Source organism: Pleurodeles waltl, chromosome 12 (genome assembly GCF_031143425.1).
Source record: "Pleurodeles waltl isolate 20211129_DDA chromosome 12, aPleWal1.hap1.20221129, whole genome shotgun sequence".
Classification (NCBI taxonomy): Eukaryota; Metazoa; Chordata; class Amphibia; order Caudata; family Salamandridae; genus Pleurodeles; species Pleurodeles waltl.
Genome location: NC_090451.1, coordinates 714646333 through 714663485, shown reverse-complemented (window position 1 = coordinate 714663485; position 17153 = coordinate 714646333). Strand labels below are relative to the sequence as shown.

General features: G+C 45.3%; 1 protein-coding gene across 2 annotated transcripts in view; it reads left to right on the top strand.

Annotated features, from left to right (window-relative positions):
- LOC138266958 (zinc finger protein 271-like) overlaps positions 1 to 17153 on the top strand; it is a 150628-nt gene that overhangs the window by 98856 nt on the left and 34619 nt on the right. For both annotated transcript variants that reach the window (XM_069215760.1, XM_069215761.1), the window contains one exon: positions 1057 to 3095. In XM_069215760.1, coding sequence (XP_069071861.1) covers positions 1057 to 2693 — 1637 coding nt within the window. In that variant the 3' untranslated portion in view covers positions 2694 to 3095. The remainder of the gene's footprint in view (positions 1 to 1056; positions 3096 to 17153) is intronic.

Here is a 17153-nt window from a genome sequence, read left to right as displayed (position 1 = left end):
GCCGGTGAGGTCATGTGAGATGTACTTGTTTTAAATCAAAGGTATCTGTTAAGGATGCTCTGTGCCTTTCCATTGCGTGTCGTACATTTTAGAACATTTGGAAAGTTAATTGAAGAAATGTTTAAATTTTTCAATTAAATCACATATATGTAATATTACATTTGCATTCATTCTACAAGTTGAAAGACTGCTTTATTCTTCTCACTCAAACTTAGAGTGCATTACCGGTTGATAGTGACTGAAATATTAATTCCAAAGTTAAAAAGTACTTTTACGTGTTTATTAGCAACGTTGTTTCATTTAAATTACTCTAACAGTTTTTCATAATTCACAGAAAATGCGGTGATCAGTTTTCTGAGAGGCAATGAAAGTACAGAGGTACAACCCTAACGTTAAGTTTATAGCAGTGTTTTTCAATCAATACTTATTTATTTCGAATGACGCCGGATGTCCTGTGCCGCACGATGTTAGTCTTGAAATCAGTGTTTTTATTCTTAGGTTTCCCTTTCACCCTCTTTCCTTAAAAAATAATGTCATTTATGAGGAGCTCGAGGGATTCATGCCCAGGTCTTATGTTACAGAAGTAGCATTGTAAGCCTTATAACTTATCTATTTGACCCTTAGAATTGATGTGTGTTTTTAGAGAAAGAAACTCGGCCCTGGGTGTTATTTCCTACAGGGTTTTCATTCACCCATGCAGTGCGCGCTGCAGTGGGAGCGGAGAAGGAATATGTTTCAGAGCTTTTGTCCTTATTTTATTGTCCACCTCTTGTAACAGGAGCCAATGAGCGAAGGATGTGCTAATAATTGTATTTTTCAAAATTTCCCATTAATCTGATGATTTAGTTTAAATGTGAAAAGTATATTCATGACAGGTTTTTTGCTTGTGCTTTCCCTCTGACCTTTCATTAAGGGACAGAAAGACCGTCGATTGCTAATCAGTCGCATGTTGGTAATTGTCAGGGGAGTCAGAAGCACATATCAGTGTTAAATGCTTTACTGTTTAGCTATGTGATGCCTTAAAATAATACCTGGAAAATCTGATTCCTTCAACAGAGAATTTATCTGCTACCAAATCCGAGATTGTGTGCCTAATCTTTGGGGGGACCCACCAGGAAATTGAAAAAGCTACAGAAGACGGAGCGGTCAAGGAGAGACCCTCAGATGACAGCCCAGTGCATTCCATGTGTACTGACCGTGAGGACAACTTCCTGGAGCCAGGTGGCTTCTTTGGGCATGAGGGCTGTCCCATTAGAGAGAAATCCTATAACTGCACCATCTGTGACTCAAGCTTTACCCAAGACTCGCTTCTCAAGAAACATCTAAAGACGCACAGAGAAAGCTCTGCACCAGCCTGCAGCTACTGTGGGAGAAGCTCCACTCACACCCTGAGTCTAGTCACAGATGAGGGGCTGCATGAGGGAGAGAGACAACACAAGTGTGTGGATTGTGTGAAAAACGTAACCTTCAGTACAGATCTGTATGGTCCTCAGGGGAGCCCCACTCTGAAAAAGCCTTACGATTGCACCCATTGTGGCAAGCATTTCAAACATCCTTCACTCCTGATCTGTCATCAGAGGTCTCACACGGGCGAGAGACCATTCCAGTGCACACAGTGTGAGAAATCCTACTCCCGAAAGTGGTATCTGTACAAACATCAGATGACGCACACAGGTGAGAAGCCCTACAAGTGCACTGACTGTGAGAAAAGCTTCAGTCACCCCTCAACGCTGAGAAGGCACCAGGAGACGCATCCGACCGGGGAGGTCTTTGAGTGCACGGAATGTGGAGAAAAGTTTTGGAGTGCAGCAAAGTTGACTCGCCATCGGAGGTGGCACGCTGGGGGGAAGCCACACCAGTGTACGGAGTGTGAAAAAAGCTTTACTTGGAGCTCAGCTCTCCTCAACCATCGAAAGGTTCATACCGGGGAGAAGCCTTTCCAGTGCCCGGAGTGCCACAAAGGCTTCTCATCCAATTCAGATCTGCTCAAGCACCGAGTGACCCACACTGGAGAGAAGCCCTATGGTTGCACCAACTGTGGGAGGCACTTCAGTCAGATGTCCACCCTGAGGGAGCATCAGAGGGCCCACACAGGAGCCAGGCACTACCGGTGTACACAGTGTCAGAAAAGCTTCACTCGCAGGGCTGAACTGTATCGGCATCACCAGATCCACACCGGGGAGAGGCCGTTCCAGTGCAGGCAGTGTGAGAAGAGCTTCACCCAGAGGTCTGATCTCTGCAAGCACGAGTGGATCCACTCGGGGAAGAGGCCCTTCGAGTGCACGCAGTGTGGGAAGTACTTTCGGCGGACATCACAACTAATCGATCACCAGAAATCCCACACTGGCGAGAGGCCATACCAATGTACGAAGTGCGAGAAGCGCTTCACTCACTCTTCAGACCTAAAGCGACACCAGAAAGTCCACACTGGGGAAAGGCCTTTCGAGTGCACACAATGTGGGGATCACTTTAGGGAGTTGTCAAACCTGAAGCAGCACCTGAGGTCCCATGAGGGAGACCGACCGTACCATTGCACCCAGTGTTTGAAAACTTTCATCCAGAGCTCTGACCTGATGAGACATCAGATGATCCACACAGGGGTGAAGCCCTACCAGTGCCCCGAGTGTGGAAAGCACTTTAACCGGGCAACAAACATGAGGAAGCATCAAACATCTCACACAAGGTTATCCTGATGGAGGAACTGTGAAAAACACAGACCTGGGAAAAAATTTAAAACCATTGATCTCATGTCATTGGTGATCAATTCTTTAAAACAAAATGAGAGCGGTATTGTTGTCGGGAAAAAAAAAAGAGGAAAACTAGAACAGCACAGAAGGCATGTACTTGTGGTGGCGTTCAGAGACTCACTTTCGCTGGCAGGTATACATTTCTATTAAGTATGCTTGGTGAAAACCTTTCCTACTTTGCTTTGTTGTAAGTGATGGAAGAGCTGCCCAGAATCTTTACCGCTCTTCTGAACTAGCACTAATCTCCTGCACCTACTTGTTTAACTCCATCCGGGCCCGTGGAAGAGTACCTGCCGCAGGCTTCTCCAGCCCGTTACTGAAGACCTACCAGGAGCTCTCCACCTACCGGTGAGTAGCTCTCACGTGTGCTACTCCCGGTTCACTAAACTAGAAGCTTTTGCATGAGTTAATATATCTACACCAAAACAAGTTTGTATTTGAGACGGAAATGTGTGTATTTTCAGAACTCCTAATCTGATGTTTGTAGAAAAACAGTTGAATTTCCTTTATGTATTTAACGTTGATATTTGAGGGATAAACATGTGGTGACGGGGAAGGAAAATGTCACTTACCCAGTGTACATCTGTTCGTGGCATTAGTCGCTGCAGATTCACATGCTGTGCATAGTCCGCCGTCTGGTGTTGGGTCGGAGTGTTACAAGTTGTTTTTCTTCGAAGAAGTCTTTTCGAGTCACGAGACTGAGGGACTCCTCCTACTTTGGTTCCATTGCGCATGGGCGTCGACTCCATGTTAGATTGTTTTCCCCGCAGAGGGTGAGGTAGGAGTTGTGTATGCTAGTAATAGTGCCCATGCAATGGAGTGAATGCGTATGTACATAATAAAGTTTTAAGTAATATATTTACAAATGTACAAATGTTGAAGATTACTTCCAAACGGCTACAGGCTCCCGGGGAGGCGGGTGGGCGCATGTGAATCTGCAGCGACTAATGCCACGAACAGATGTACACTGGGTAAGTGACATTTTCCGTTCGATGGCATCTGTCGCTGTAGATACGCATGTTTTGCATAGACTAGTAAGCAGTTATCTCCCCAAAAGCGGTGGTTCAGCCTGTAGGAGTGGAAGTAGTTTGAAATAAAGTTCTTAGTACAGCTTGACCCACTGTGGCTTGTTGTGCAGATAACACGTCTACACAGTAGTGCTTAGTAAATGTGTGAGGCATAGACCATGTTGCTGCCTTACATATTTCGGTCATTGGAATATTTCCTAGAAAGGCCATGGTAGCACCTTTCTTTCTGGTTGAGTGTGCCTTTGGTGTAATAGGCAGCTCTCTCTTTGCTTTAAGATAGCAGGTTTGGATGCACCTAACTATCCATCTAGCTATACCTTGTTTTGATATTGGATTTCCTGTATGAGGTTTTTGAAATGCAATAAATAGTTGTTTTGTTTTCCTAATTAGTTTTGTTCTGTCAATGTAGTACATTAGTGCTCTTTTGATGTCTAATGTATGTAGAAAGCTATTGAGTCTGGCTGTGGAAAGAACACTGGCAATTTTACTGTTTGATTTAAGTGGAACGGTGAGATGACCTTTGGTAAGAATTTTGGGTTGGTTCTTAGAACTACTTTATTTTTGTGTATTTGAATAAATGGTTCTTGTATAGTAAATGCCTGAATTTCACTTACTCTTCTTAGAGATGTAATGGCGATGAGAAATGCAACTTTCCACGTTAGATATTGCATTTCGCAAGAATGCATGGGTTCGAAAGGTGGACCCATGAGTCTTGTTAAGACAATATTGAGGTTCCATGAAGGAACAGGTGGTGTCCTTGGTGGTATAATTCTTTTTAGGCCTTCCATAAATGCTTTAATGACAGGTATTCTAAATAGGGAAGTTGAATGAGTAATTTGCAGGTATGCAGATATTGCTGCGAGATGTATCTTTATGGAAGAGAAAGCTAGATTTGACTTTTGCAAATGTAGTAAATACCCTACAACATCTTTTGGAGATGCATGCAATGGTTGAACTTGATTATTATGGCAGTAGCAAACAAATCTTTTCCATTTACTTGCACAGCAGTGTCTAGTGGATGGCCTTCTAGCTTGTCTTATGACCTCCATACATTCCTGTGTGAGGTTTAAGTGTCCAAATTCTAGGATTTCAGGAGCCAAATTGCTAGATTCAGCGATGGTGGGTTTGGATGCCTGATTTGTTGCTTGTGTTGTGTTAACAGATCTGGCCTGTTGGGTAGTTTGACATGAGGTACTACTGACAGGTCTAGTAGTGTTGTATACCAAGGTTGTCTTGCTCATGTTGGTGCTATTAGAATGAGTTTGAGTTTGTTTTGACTCAATCTGTTTACTAGATATGGAAGGAGAGGGAGAGGGGGAAAAGCGTATGCAAATATCCCTGACCAATTCATCCATAGAGCATTGCCTTGAGATTGCCGGTGTGGGTACCTGGATGCGAAGTTTTGGCATTTTGCGTTTTCTTTTGTTGCAAATAGATCTATTTGAGATGTTCCCCAAATTTGGAAGTAAGTGTTCAGGATTTGGGGGTGAATTTCCCATTCGTGGACCTGTTGGTGATCCCGAGAGAGATTGTCTGCTAGCTGGTTCTGGATCCCTGGAATAAACTGTGCTATTAGGCGAATGTGGTTGTGAATTGCCCAATGCCATATTTTTTGTGTGAGGAGACACAACTGTGTCGAGTGTGTTCCCCCCTGTTTGTTTAAATAATACATTGTCGTCATGTTGTCTGTTTTGACAAGAATGTATTTGTGGGTTATCATTGGTTGGAATGCTTTCAACGCTAGAAATACTGCTAACAATTCTAGGTGATTTATATGAAACTTTCTTTGATGTACGTCCCATTATCCTTGGATGCTGTGTTGATTGAGGTGTGCTCCCCACCCTGTCATGGAAGCATCTGTTGTTATCACGTATTGTGGCACTGGGTCTTGGAAAGGCCGCCCTTTGTTTAAATTTGTACTGTTCCACCATAGAAGCGAGATGTATGTTTGGCGGTCTATCAACACCAGATCTAGAAGGTGACCCTGTGCATGTGACCATTGTGATGCTAGGCACTGTTGTAAGGGCCGCATGTGCAATCTTGCGTTTGGGACAATGGCTATGCATGAGGACATCATGCCTAGGAGTTTTAAGACCATCTTTGCGAGTATCTTTTGTGTTGGATACATAGCTTGTATCACCTTGTGAAAATGTTGAACCCTTTGTGGACTTGGAGTGGCTATCCCTTTTGTTGTGTTGATTGTCGCTCCTAAGTATTGCTGTGTTTGACACGGCGAAAGGTGTGACTTTGCATAGTTGATGGAGACACCCAGTTTGTAAAGGGTTTGTATAACATAATCTGTGTGGTGTAAACACTTTGTTAGCGAGTTGGTTTTGATTAACCAATCGTCTAGGTACGGGAACACGTGTATTTGCTGCCTCCTGATATGTGCAGATACTACTGCTAGACATTTTGTAAAGACTCTTGGTGCTGTCGTTATTCCGAATGGCAACACTTTGAATTGGTAATGTATTCCTTCGAATACGAACCTTAGGTATTTCCTGTGCGAGGGATGTATCGCTATATGGAAATACGCGTCTTTTAGATCTAATGTTGTCATGTAGTCTTGCTGTTTCAGTAGTGGTATTACGTCTTGTAACGTGACCATGTGAAAGTGGTCTGATTTGATGTAGGTGTTTAGTGTTCTGAGATCCAATATTGGTCTCATACTTTTGTCCTTTTTCGGTATTAAAAAGTACAGGGAGTAAACTCCTGTGTTCTTTTGTGTTTTTGGTACTAATTCTATTGCGTCTTTTTGCAGTAATGCTTGAACTTCTAGTCCTAGAAGGTCTATATGCTGTTTGGACATTTTGTGTGTTTTCGGTGGGACGTTTGGAGGGAGTTGGAGAAATTCTATGCAATAACCATGTTGGATAATTGCTAAGACCCAAGTGTCTGTTGTTATCTCCTCCCAAGATTTGTAGAACTGGCTTAGTCTTCCCCCCACTGGTGTTGTGTGAAGGGGTTGAGTGACTTGTGAGTCACTGCTTGTTTTGAGGGGTTTTGGGCCCTTGAAATTTTCCCCGGTTTCTTGGAAATTGGCCCCCTCTGTATTGGCCCCGAAAGCCTCCCCTTTGATACTGTCCCTGGTAGGTAGACGGTGTTGTTTGTGAGGTGCTGGCTTGTGTAGCTTGACCTCGAAACCCTCCTCTGAAAGTAGTTTTGCGAAATGTGCCAAATGTGCCTCTGCCCTGCGGGGAATAGAGTGCGCCCATGGCTTTAGCTGTGTCAGTGTCTTTCTTTAATTTTTCAATTGCAGTGTCCACTTCTGGTCCAAACAATTGTTGTTCATTGAACGGCATATTGAGCACTGCCTGTTGTATCTCAGGTTCGAAGCCGGATGTGCGCAGCCATGCGTGCCTCCTTATCGTTACAGCAGTATTTATAGTTCTTGCAGCTGTATCTGCTGCATCCATAGAAGAACGGATTTGGTTGTTGGATATGTTTTGTCCCTCTTCAACCACTTGTTTTGCCCGTTTTTGGAATTCTTTGGGGAGGTGCTCGATGAGATGCTGCATCTCGTCCCAATGGGCTCTGTCATATCGCGCTAGGAGTGCCTGCGAGTTGGCGATGCGCCACTGATTTGCAGCTTGTACTGCAACCCTTTTCCCGGCTGCATCAAACTTTCGTCTCTCCTTGTCAGGAGGTGGTGCGTCACCTGTTGTGTGCGAGTTGGCTCTTTTACGAGCTGCTCCTACGACAACTGAATCTGGTGTCAGTTGTGATGTAATAAAAGCAGGGTCTGTGGGTGGTGCCTTGTATTTCTTCTCCACCCTTGGGGTTATTGCTCTGCTTTTAACTGGCTCCTTAAAGATTTGTTTAGCGTGCCTTAGCATTCCCGGGAGCATAGGAATGCTTTGATAATTGCTATGGGTGGAGGACAGGGTGTTAAAAAGGAAGTCATCCTCGATAGGCTCTGAATGTAGCGATACGTTATGAAACTCTGCTGCCCTTGCTACCACCTGAGCATACGCTGTACTGTCCTCAGGTGGTGAGGGCTTAGTGGGGTACGACTCAGGGCTATTGTCCGATACTGGGGCGTCATAGAGATCCCATGCGTCCTGGTCATCTTGGCTCATGGTGGTATGAGCTGGTGATTGTGACGGAGTCTGTGCCGGTGATATATGAGTTGCCGGTGGTGGAGAGGGAGTTACCTTCTTCACCACTTTTGCTTGTGGTGTTTTTTCTTGTTGTTGGAAACTAGTTTCCTTTTTCTTCTGACTGGGGGAAGGGTGCTGATCTTCCCTGTACCACTTTGTATAAAGATCCGCTTTTGCGTGTGATCTACAGCTGTTGTTTGTAATTCCTCCTCAAATCTGTGTTTTTGAAGTTGGGAGGACAGTGATTGTTCCTCTGAGTAGGAACTGGCTTTCGGTTCGGTTGCTGGGCGTTTTGGCACCGAAACCGTGTCTTTTGTTGTTTTCGGCTCCGAAGAGATTTTCCTCTTTTTCGATGTCGTACCTTCTTGGCGTCGACCATCTTCGGTGCCGCTATCTCTGTGCCGAGCAGCTTCGGTGCCGCTGTCTCGGTGTCGACCCTTTTCTGCGGCAGTTTCTCGGTCCCGAGATTGCTGCGTGCCTGTGTCTCGACCTGAGTCGGACGATCTCGGCACCAGCTCGCCCTTTTTCGGTGCCGATGGACGGTCACCTACTTTATGGGTTGAGCCATGGCCTGTCGGCAGTGGCGTCCCCTGGGCTTTGTCTGTTTTTCTGTGTGATGATTGTTTCGACGTCTTACTCACGGTTTCTTCGACGTCGAATTCTTCGGAATCCGATTCGTGGATGGAGAATGTTTCTTCTTCTCCCTCTTCCTCGAACCGTTGTTGTCCTGTCGGCGTGGACGCCATCTGCAACCTTCTGGCTCTTCGGTCTCGGAGCGTTTTCCTCGACCGAAACGCTCGACAGGCCTCACACGTTTCTTCTTTGTGCTCGGGTGACAGGCACTAGTTACAGACCAAATGTTGGTCTGTATAGGGATATTTACTGTGGCATTTAGGACAGAATCGGAACAGGGTCCGTTCCATCAGTCTCGATGTTGCACGCGGTCAGGCCGACCAGGCCCCGACGGGGGATCGAAATTACCCCGAAGGGCTACCGGAGCTCTTCAAGATTCGGTGTCGATTCTAATGTAACCCGATACCGAACTAAACAATACCGACAAATTTTCCGTTGATTCTGACTAACTTTCCGACCCGAAACACGGAGCGAAAAGGAACACGTCCGAACCCGATGGTGGAAAAAAAACAATCTAACATGGAGTCGACGCCCATGCGCAATGGAACCAAAGTAGGAGTCGTCCCTCAGTCTCGTGACTCGAAAAGACTTCTTCGAAGAAAAACAACTTGTAACACTCCGACCCAACACCAGACGGCGGACTATGCACAGCATGTGTATCTGCAGCTACACATGCCACCGAACGCTTATTACTAATATTATTACCTTGACGCTGGGGAATCGCAGCTATGGCCCTTACGTATCACTCCACAGTGAGAAAGCCTTGTTTACATTGCTGCTGGCAGCCCTCCCGATGCACAGAGGCGGTCGCTGCTGGTAAGCCTGCATAGGTAATCTTGTTTGTTGCTGTCACTGCTGCAACCCAACACCAGTAGCTCGGGATGATTTTCATGTGACAAAAGTAGCTTTTATTAGAAAAAAGGTTAGAGACCCCCAATATATGGGTTATCCTAGTAGGATAGTCATGCTTAGGACTACATAAATAGCTTTAAAATGGGAAAGGATTAACTTTCCTATCACGGACAATCAATCAAAAGTGCGTCTCAGGAGGAAAACTTTAATAAAGGTTCAAACACTCAGAGGTAAATTTATGTGCGTAAAACTTCGCAGCTTTGTGAACCTTCGTTTATGTTAAGGTTTTTGATGATGGAACGGGGCAGCAGGGCTATTAATTCAATATATTGTACAAAGAAAAGCAACATCGTCTCTTGTGGTTTATAAACTACCCCATGTGATTGAGTTGGAAACACTGTAGTTTATGCTGCTTGTACACACTTGGGCTGGTGGAATTGCCAAGGGGCAATGAACTGTAGCAGAGGCGAGCTGTGATATTTTACTGTGTACACCACAGGGGCTCATAAAGATTGGGGATAGGATACTCACCCAGTTAAATCATCATATTAAATATTACCACCAATGAGATGGATTGAGAGTGACTTGTATTTGTGTTTTTTTTTATTTTATATATATATATATATATATATATATATATATATATATATATATATATATATATATATACATGATAGGTGCTGTTGGATTAATGGATTTGTATAAAAAATCTGAAATGAATAATTTACATACGAGGAGTACGAGGAGCACCAGCAGAGATTCCCTGCAGTTTACAGATGTGTTAGTGCAGAAGGCACTCGGTGCAGGGTGCACTGATTCCCTGCAGTTTACAGAGGTGTTAGTGCAGAAGGGGCTTGGCGCAGGGTGCGGTGATTCCTTGCACTTTACAGAGGTGTTAGTGCAGAAGGCGCTCGGCGCAGGGTGCAGTGATTCCCTGCAGTTTACAGATGTGTTAGTGCAGAAGGGGCTCGGCGCAGGGTGCGGTGATTCCTTGCACTTTACAGAGGTGTTAGTGCAGAAGGGGCTCGGCGCAGGGTGCGGTGATTCCTTGCACTTTACAGAGGTGTTAGTGCAGAAGGCGCTCGGCGCAGGGTGCGGTGATTCCTTGCACTTTACAGATGTTAGTGCAGAAGGCGCTCGGTGCAGGGTGCACCGATTCCCTGCAGTTTACAGATGTGTTTGTGCAGAAGGCACTCAGTGCAGTGATTCCCTACAGTTAAAAGATATGCTAGTACCGACCCGGTGTGGTGATTCCCTGTAGTTTACAGATGTGTTAGTGCAGAAGGCGCTCAGCGCAGGGTGCGGTGATTCCCTGCAGTTTACAGATGTGTTAGTGCAGAAGGCGCTCGGCGCAGGGTGCGGTGATTCCCTGTAGTTTTCAGATGTGTTAGTGCAGAAGGGGCTCGGCGCAGGGTGCGGTGATTCCCTGCAGTTTACAGATGTGTTAGTGCAGAAGGCGCTCGGCGCAGGGTGCGGTGATTCCCTGCAGTTTACAGATGTGTTTGTGCAGAAGGCACTCAGTGCAGTGATTCCCTACAGTTAAAAGATATGCTAGTACCGACCCGGTGTGGTGATTCCCTGTAGTTTACAGATGTGTTAGTGCAGAAGGCGCTCAGCGCAGGGTGCGGTGATTCCCTGCAGTTTACAGATGTGTTAGTGCAGAAGGCGCTCGGCGCAGGTTGCGGTGATTCCCTGCAGTTTACAGATGTGTTAGTGCAGAAGGCGCTCGGCGCAGGTTGCGGTGATTCCCTGCAGTTTACAGAGGTGTTAGTGCAGAAGGGGCTTGGCGCAGGGTGCGGTGATTCCTTGCACTTTACAGAGGTGTTAGTGCAGAAGGCGCTCGGCGCAGGGTGCGGTGATTCCTTGCACTTTACAGAGGTGTTAGTGCAGAAGGGGCTCGGCGCAGGGTGCGGTGATTCCTTGCACTTTACAGAGGTGTTAGTGCAGAAGGCGCTCGGCGCAGGGTGCGGTGATTCCTTGCACTTTACAGATGTTAGTGCAGAAGGCGCTCGGTGCAGGGTGCACCGATTCCCTGCAGTTTACAGATGTGTTTGTGCAGAAGGCACTCAGTGCAGTGATTCCCTACAGTTAAAAGATATGCTAGTACCGACCCGGTGTGGTGATTCCCTGTAGTTTACAGATGTGTTAGTGCAGAAGGCGCTCAGCGCAGGGTGCGGTGATTCCCTGCAGTTTACAGATGTGTTAGTGCAGAAGGCGCTCGGCGCAGGGTGCGGTGATTCCCTGTAGTTTCAGATGTGTTAGTGCAGAAGGGGCTCGGCGCAGGGTGCGGTGATTCCTTGCACTTTACAGAGGTGTTAGTGCAGAAGGGGCTTGGCGCAGGGTGCGGTGATTCCCTGCAGTTTACAGATGTTAGTGCAGAAAGGGCTTGGCGCAGGGTGCGGTGATTCCTTGCACTTTACGGAGGTGTTAGTGCAGAAGGCGCTCGGCGCAGGGTGCGGTGATTCCCTGCAGTTTACAGATGTGTTAGTGCAGAAGGGGCTTGGCGCAGGGTGCGGTGATTCCTTGCACTTTACAGAGGTGTTAGTGCAGAAGGGGCTCGGCTCAGGGTGCGGTGCTTCCCTGCAGTTTACAGATGTTAGTGCAGAAGGGGCTTGGCACAGGGTGCGGTGCTTCCCTGCAGTTTACAGATGTTAGTGCAGAAGGGGCTTGGCACAGGGTGCGGTGATTCCCTGCAGTTTACAGATGTTAGTGCAGAAGGCGCTCCGCGCTGGGTGTGGTGATTGCCTGCAGTTTACAGATGTGTAGGGCAGAAGGCGCTCGGTGCAGGGTGCACTGATTCCCTGCAATTTACAGATGTGTTTGTGCAGAAGGCACTCAGTGCAGTGATTCCCTACAGTTAAAAGATATGCTAGTACCGAAAGTGCTCGGTGTGGTGATTCCCTGCAGTTTACAGATGTGTTAGTGCAGAAGGGGCTCAGCAGACCGTGCGGTGATTCCCTATAGCTTACAGATGTGCTAGTGCAGAAGGTGCTCGGCTTAGGGCGTGGTGATTCCCTGCAGTTTACACCTGTCTCAGGGCAGAGAATTCCCGGTACAGGGTGCGGTGATTCCTTGCACTTTACAGAGGTGTTAGTGCAGAAGGCGCTCAGCGCAGGGTGCGGTGATTTCCCTCAGTTTACAGATGTGTTTGTGCAGAAGGCACTTAGTGCAGTGATTCCCTACAGTTAAAAGATATTCTAGTACCGAAAGTGCTCGGTGTGGGGTGTGGTGATTCCTTATAGTTTACAGATGTGTTAGTGCAGAAGGGGCTTGGCGCAGGGTGCGGTGATTCGTTGCACTTTACAGAGGTGTTAGTGCAGAAGGGGCTTGGCGCAGGGTGCTGTGATTCCCTGCAGTTTACAGATGTTAGTGCAGAAGGGGCTTGGCGCAGGGTTCAGAGATTCCCTGCAGTTTACAGATGTGTTAGTGCAGAAGGCGCTCGGCGCAGGGTGCTGTGATTCCCTGCAGTTTACAGATGTGTTAGTGCAGAAGGGGCTCGGCTCAGGGTGCGGTGATTCCCTGTAGTTTACAGATGTGTAGTGCTTTCCTCTTATCTAGTTTCTAAGCACTAACATAACACACCAGCAATGCACTTCTGAGGTCAAAGAAGACTTTTATTGTTGTTAGTTCTTCCCCAACCCCAATTTTTATGTATGACGAATTAGTAGCTTTCAAGTCCGCGTTAATCAAACAAAATATATCAGTTTGCAATATACACAGCAGGTTATATTTATAAGATATTGAATGCAAAGCAAAACAAATACTTCACCGTGTGGGAACTATTTACAGCTTCATCTTTCTAAGGTCTGCAAGCTGATGACCCCTGTCAGCCGCGAGAAAGAGATTCATCTACCCACACGGGATTGCTGGCAGCTGGCGCCTAGTTCCAGCACGAAGTCAGGCAGATGCGAATCTGAATCTCTGCAGCCTGTGACATTCGTTACAAAGGTGTGCCCCCTCCTCTCAGACTCGGGAAAACTGAGCAAGCCTTTGGAGACTGGCCAGGTCTCCGAGACTACTCCTCTTCCCAGGCTCAAGCGGAGAAAAACAACCAGTGTACCCTCTCTTATCATGTCTAGTCTACTGTGAGAAAAACATATTGGTTCATCTGGTGCAAAAACACAGCTTGGAAAAATACAGCTTGGATTCTCAACTGCAATGTCTAACTCCACGTTAAAGGCAATAGGCAGCTAACCTAAGTATCAAATGCAATGTCTAGTGTCATGTCAAAGCCAATAGGCAGCTGAGCTGAATACAAAATGCAATGTATAATATCATGTCAAAGCCAATAGGCAGCTGAGCTGAATACAAAATGCAATGTCTAATATCATGTCAAAGCCAATAGGCAGCGGAGCTGAATATCATGTCAAAGCCAATAGGCAGTTAAGCTGAATACAAAATGCAATATATAATATCATGTCAAAGCCAATAGGCAGAATATCTAATAGCATATCAAAGTCAATAGGCAGCTAAACTGAATACATCATGTCAAAGCCAATAGGAATGCAATGTCAAAGGAATGCAATGTCAAAGCCAATAGGCGGCTAGACTGGATACAGCATGTCAAAGCCAATAGGCAGAATACAGAATGTAATGACTAATGCAATGTCAAAGCCCATAGGCGGCTAAACTGAATACAGAAAGCAATGGCTAATGCCATGTCAAAGCCCATAGGCGGCTAAACTGAACAAAACATACCATGTGCTACTGGTGAACATTGAGCAACTAATATGCGCAGTGGTGAAACACAAAGTCATTGGTCAAAACAAACTCCATCTAATGGCAGTACATTCCGCCCTTTGACCAATGAATTTTTGTTTCACATATCTCCTGTTTCAAACAAAAACAAAAAAAACATCAGCACAAAAAAAACATTATCAGCAAGTGACATTTGAAAGATCAAAACAATCCCTGTAAAGCAATAGAAGTGAATTAACACATTGATCTCATAACTTTTCACATCAGATACATCTACATAGAAAAGACTGGGCAATTTTTATACTCTGAGTGAGTCTCTAATTCAACAGTGTTAGCAATTTGATGTGGCATGAGTTCTGCTCATGTAAAGGTGCACGGTCCACCTGAAAGGTTTTCTGGAAGGTAAGCAAAAGTCAGAGTTCCATACGAGAAGGGAAAAAAAAAAAAACACAGCTTAGTTCCAGTGGAAGAATGCAATCAAACAAGTTGAACTTGAACTGAAGGCGCAGTTTGCGCAAAATGGATCCATGGTGCTGGCACTTTACTCAGCCAGGTTCAGGTTGGGGATTCGGTCCCTTCCCCGACCCCACACGCACACACCGGAAGGGGGACCACACAGCACACTCAGGGACAGTGGCGAAACGTGGTAGGATCTGCAAAAGAAACAAGTATGACTTTTCTTGCAAATAACATTTTTCATTTAAACTGCACCCTTCCTCTTTCTTTCCCTGTTTTATAATCAGCAGGACGTTTTTGAGGCCCTTTGTTATATTTTCTGCAGGTTCTGGAGGATCACTTAGGGCTTCAGCCCACACATCCGCACTGAGGTTTTTATCTGCTGCACCACAGCTTCCCTTTTCTTGCACTGTCAGAAGGGCTGGGGCAGACTCCTTCTTTACCAAACCTCCATTCACTGCATTTTTGTCAATTTGGGCCATTCTGTCTCCAATTTGTATGAATGAATCAGATTCTTTTCTAGGTATCAGCATAATTTCGATTTTTCCTTGGTAATTTGCAACAATCACTCTCCCTAAAACCTGATCAATTTGCCATTTCTGTCCTGGTAACTTTCCTCTCCCCAACTGCTCTGTGACTGCTTGCATGACAAATTGCTTTTGTGCGTGCTGCACAGTTTTTATCAAATCTAGGGGAATGTGCATCTCTCTCATCTCTGCCCACCTGTAAGTGGCTTTTTCTCTCAGCTGTTCACATTTCTGGGGCACCCACTTAGCCATCCCCACTAAGGCAGAATTCTGGGTGAACACTTCTCTCTCTGAATTTTTCTCATTAACATCTGCAAGGTAATTGAACCAGTTAGGTGCTAAAACATTAGCAATGAACCAAAAATCAGTGTAAAAATGACACATCTCACGTAGCTCTTGCTTTTAAATCTGACACACATTATACAACGCTGTTCCTTCTACTGTGCCAGAAAGCAACATTTCAGTCAATGAATCATTAGTAAAACAAACATGCTTTTTATCTTCAGTGGACACGAATTCAAATGGTGCACACAATTTCATTGGTAACTCTTTTATCTGTGGTACTCTAGCCCTGTCTTGCAAGTACCAGATCCATTGTATGATTCTAGCTAGGGGCACTATTTTCTTTCCTTGTTCTTGAATTACATGTACATAAGTATTTCCTTCTTGCACTGCGCAGAAACCTAAAGTCTGCATTATTTCATTTGCCAAATCACAAGCGCGCAACTGCATATAATTTTTCACAGTGACCATATACAAAAGTGTTAGGATTTCTCTCAAATGAGGGCTATTCTTTTTCCAAAAATCAAACAAGCTAATGAAACTCGGGGTGTCTTGCTCTAAAATCCTTCGTTTTACTTGTGCATTTTGCAACGGTAACTGGTAAATCACATTCTGGTCTCTCTCGTCCATGTTATCAGTTAAGGAATGCATTTTGGCTGCCAAAAACCCTGGCTCACACGAAAACTCAGTGCAGCTCGGAGCTGTCTTAACCCCCTCATTACTGGAATGGGACAAGAAAGATTCTTCAAAAACAGCATTTTTATAACTTTCAGTCGGGCTAATTTGCTCACGTAAATTCCTATTTTCATGTTCCAACTTCCTACATTTCTCCTGCATTTCTCTGTAAGCAGATAAAGGTATCCAGACCTTTCTGTCATCATTACTTCCAAAAGACACTTTTTCTATATATGTACAACAGAAATTATTTCTCAAAACACTATCAGGCATTTTAGCTACACATGCATTTTCAAAAATGGTCTGCTGTGCTTCTGTAATTCTCCAAACAGAAAACAATTCACAGTTTTTCTTAGCACCATCGGGCAGTTTACCAACACATGCATTCTCAGACATGGTCTGCCGTGCTACTGTGATTCTCCCAAAAAAAAAAATTCTGTAATTCTCCAAACAACAGAAACAATTACACTTTTAAAGTGTGCACTTAGAAATCTACCAACTCGTCAACACCCTCTTAATCACCTCTTAATGACCGACACCCCACGCCTTCTGGTACCAATTGTAGTGCTTTCCTCTTATCTAGTTTCTAAGCACTAACATAACACACCAGCAATGCACTTCTGAGGTCAAAGAAGACTTTTATTGTTGTTAGTTCTTCCCCAACCCCAATTGTTATGTATGACGAATTAGTAGCTTTCAAGTCCGCGTTAATCAAACAAAATATATCAGTTTGCAATATACACAGCAGGTTATATTTATAAGATATTGAATGCAAAGCAAAACAAATACTTCACCGTGTGGGAACTATTTACAGCTTCATCTTTCTAAGGTCTGCAAGCTGATGACCCCTGTCAGCCGCGAGAAAGAGATTCATCTATCCACACGGGATTGCTGGCAGCTGGCGCCAAGCTCCAGCACGAGGTCCGGCAGATTCGAATCTGACTCTCTGCAGCCTGTTACATTCGTTACAAAGGTGTGCCCCCTCCTCTCAGACCTGGGAAACTGAGCAAGCCTTTTGGAGACTGGCCAGGTCTCCAAGACTACTCCTGTTCCCAAGCTCAAGCGAAGAAAAAACAACACCCATGTACTCTCTCTTATCATGTCTAGTCTACTGTGAGAAAAACATCTTGGTTCATCTGGTGCAAAAACACAGCT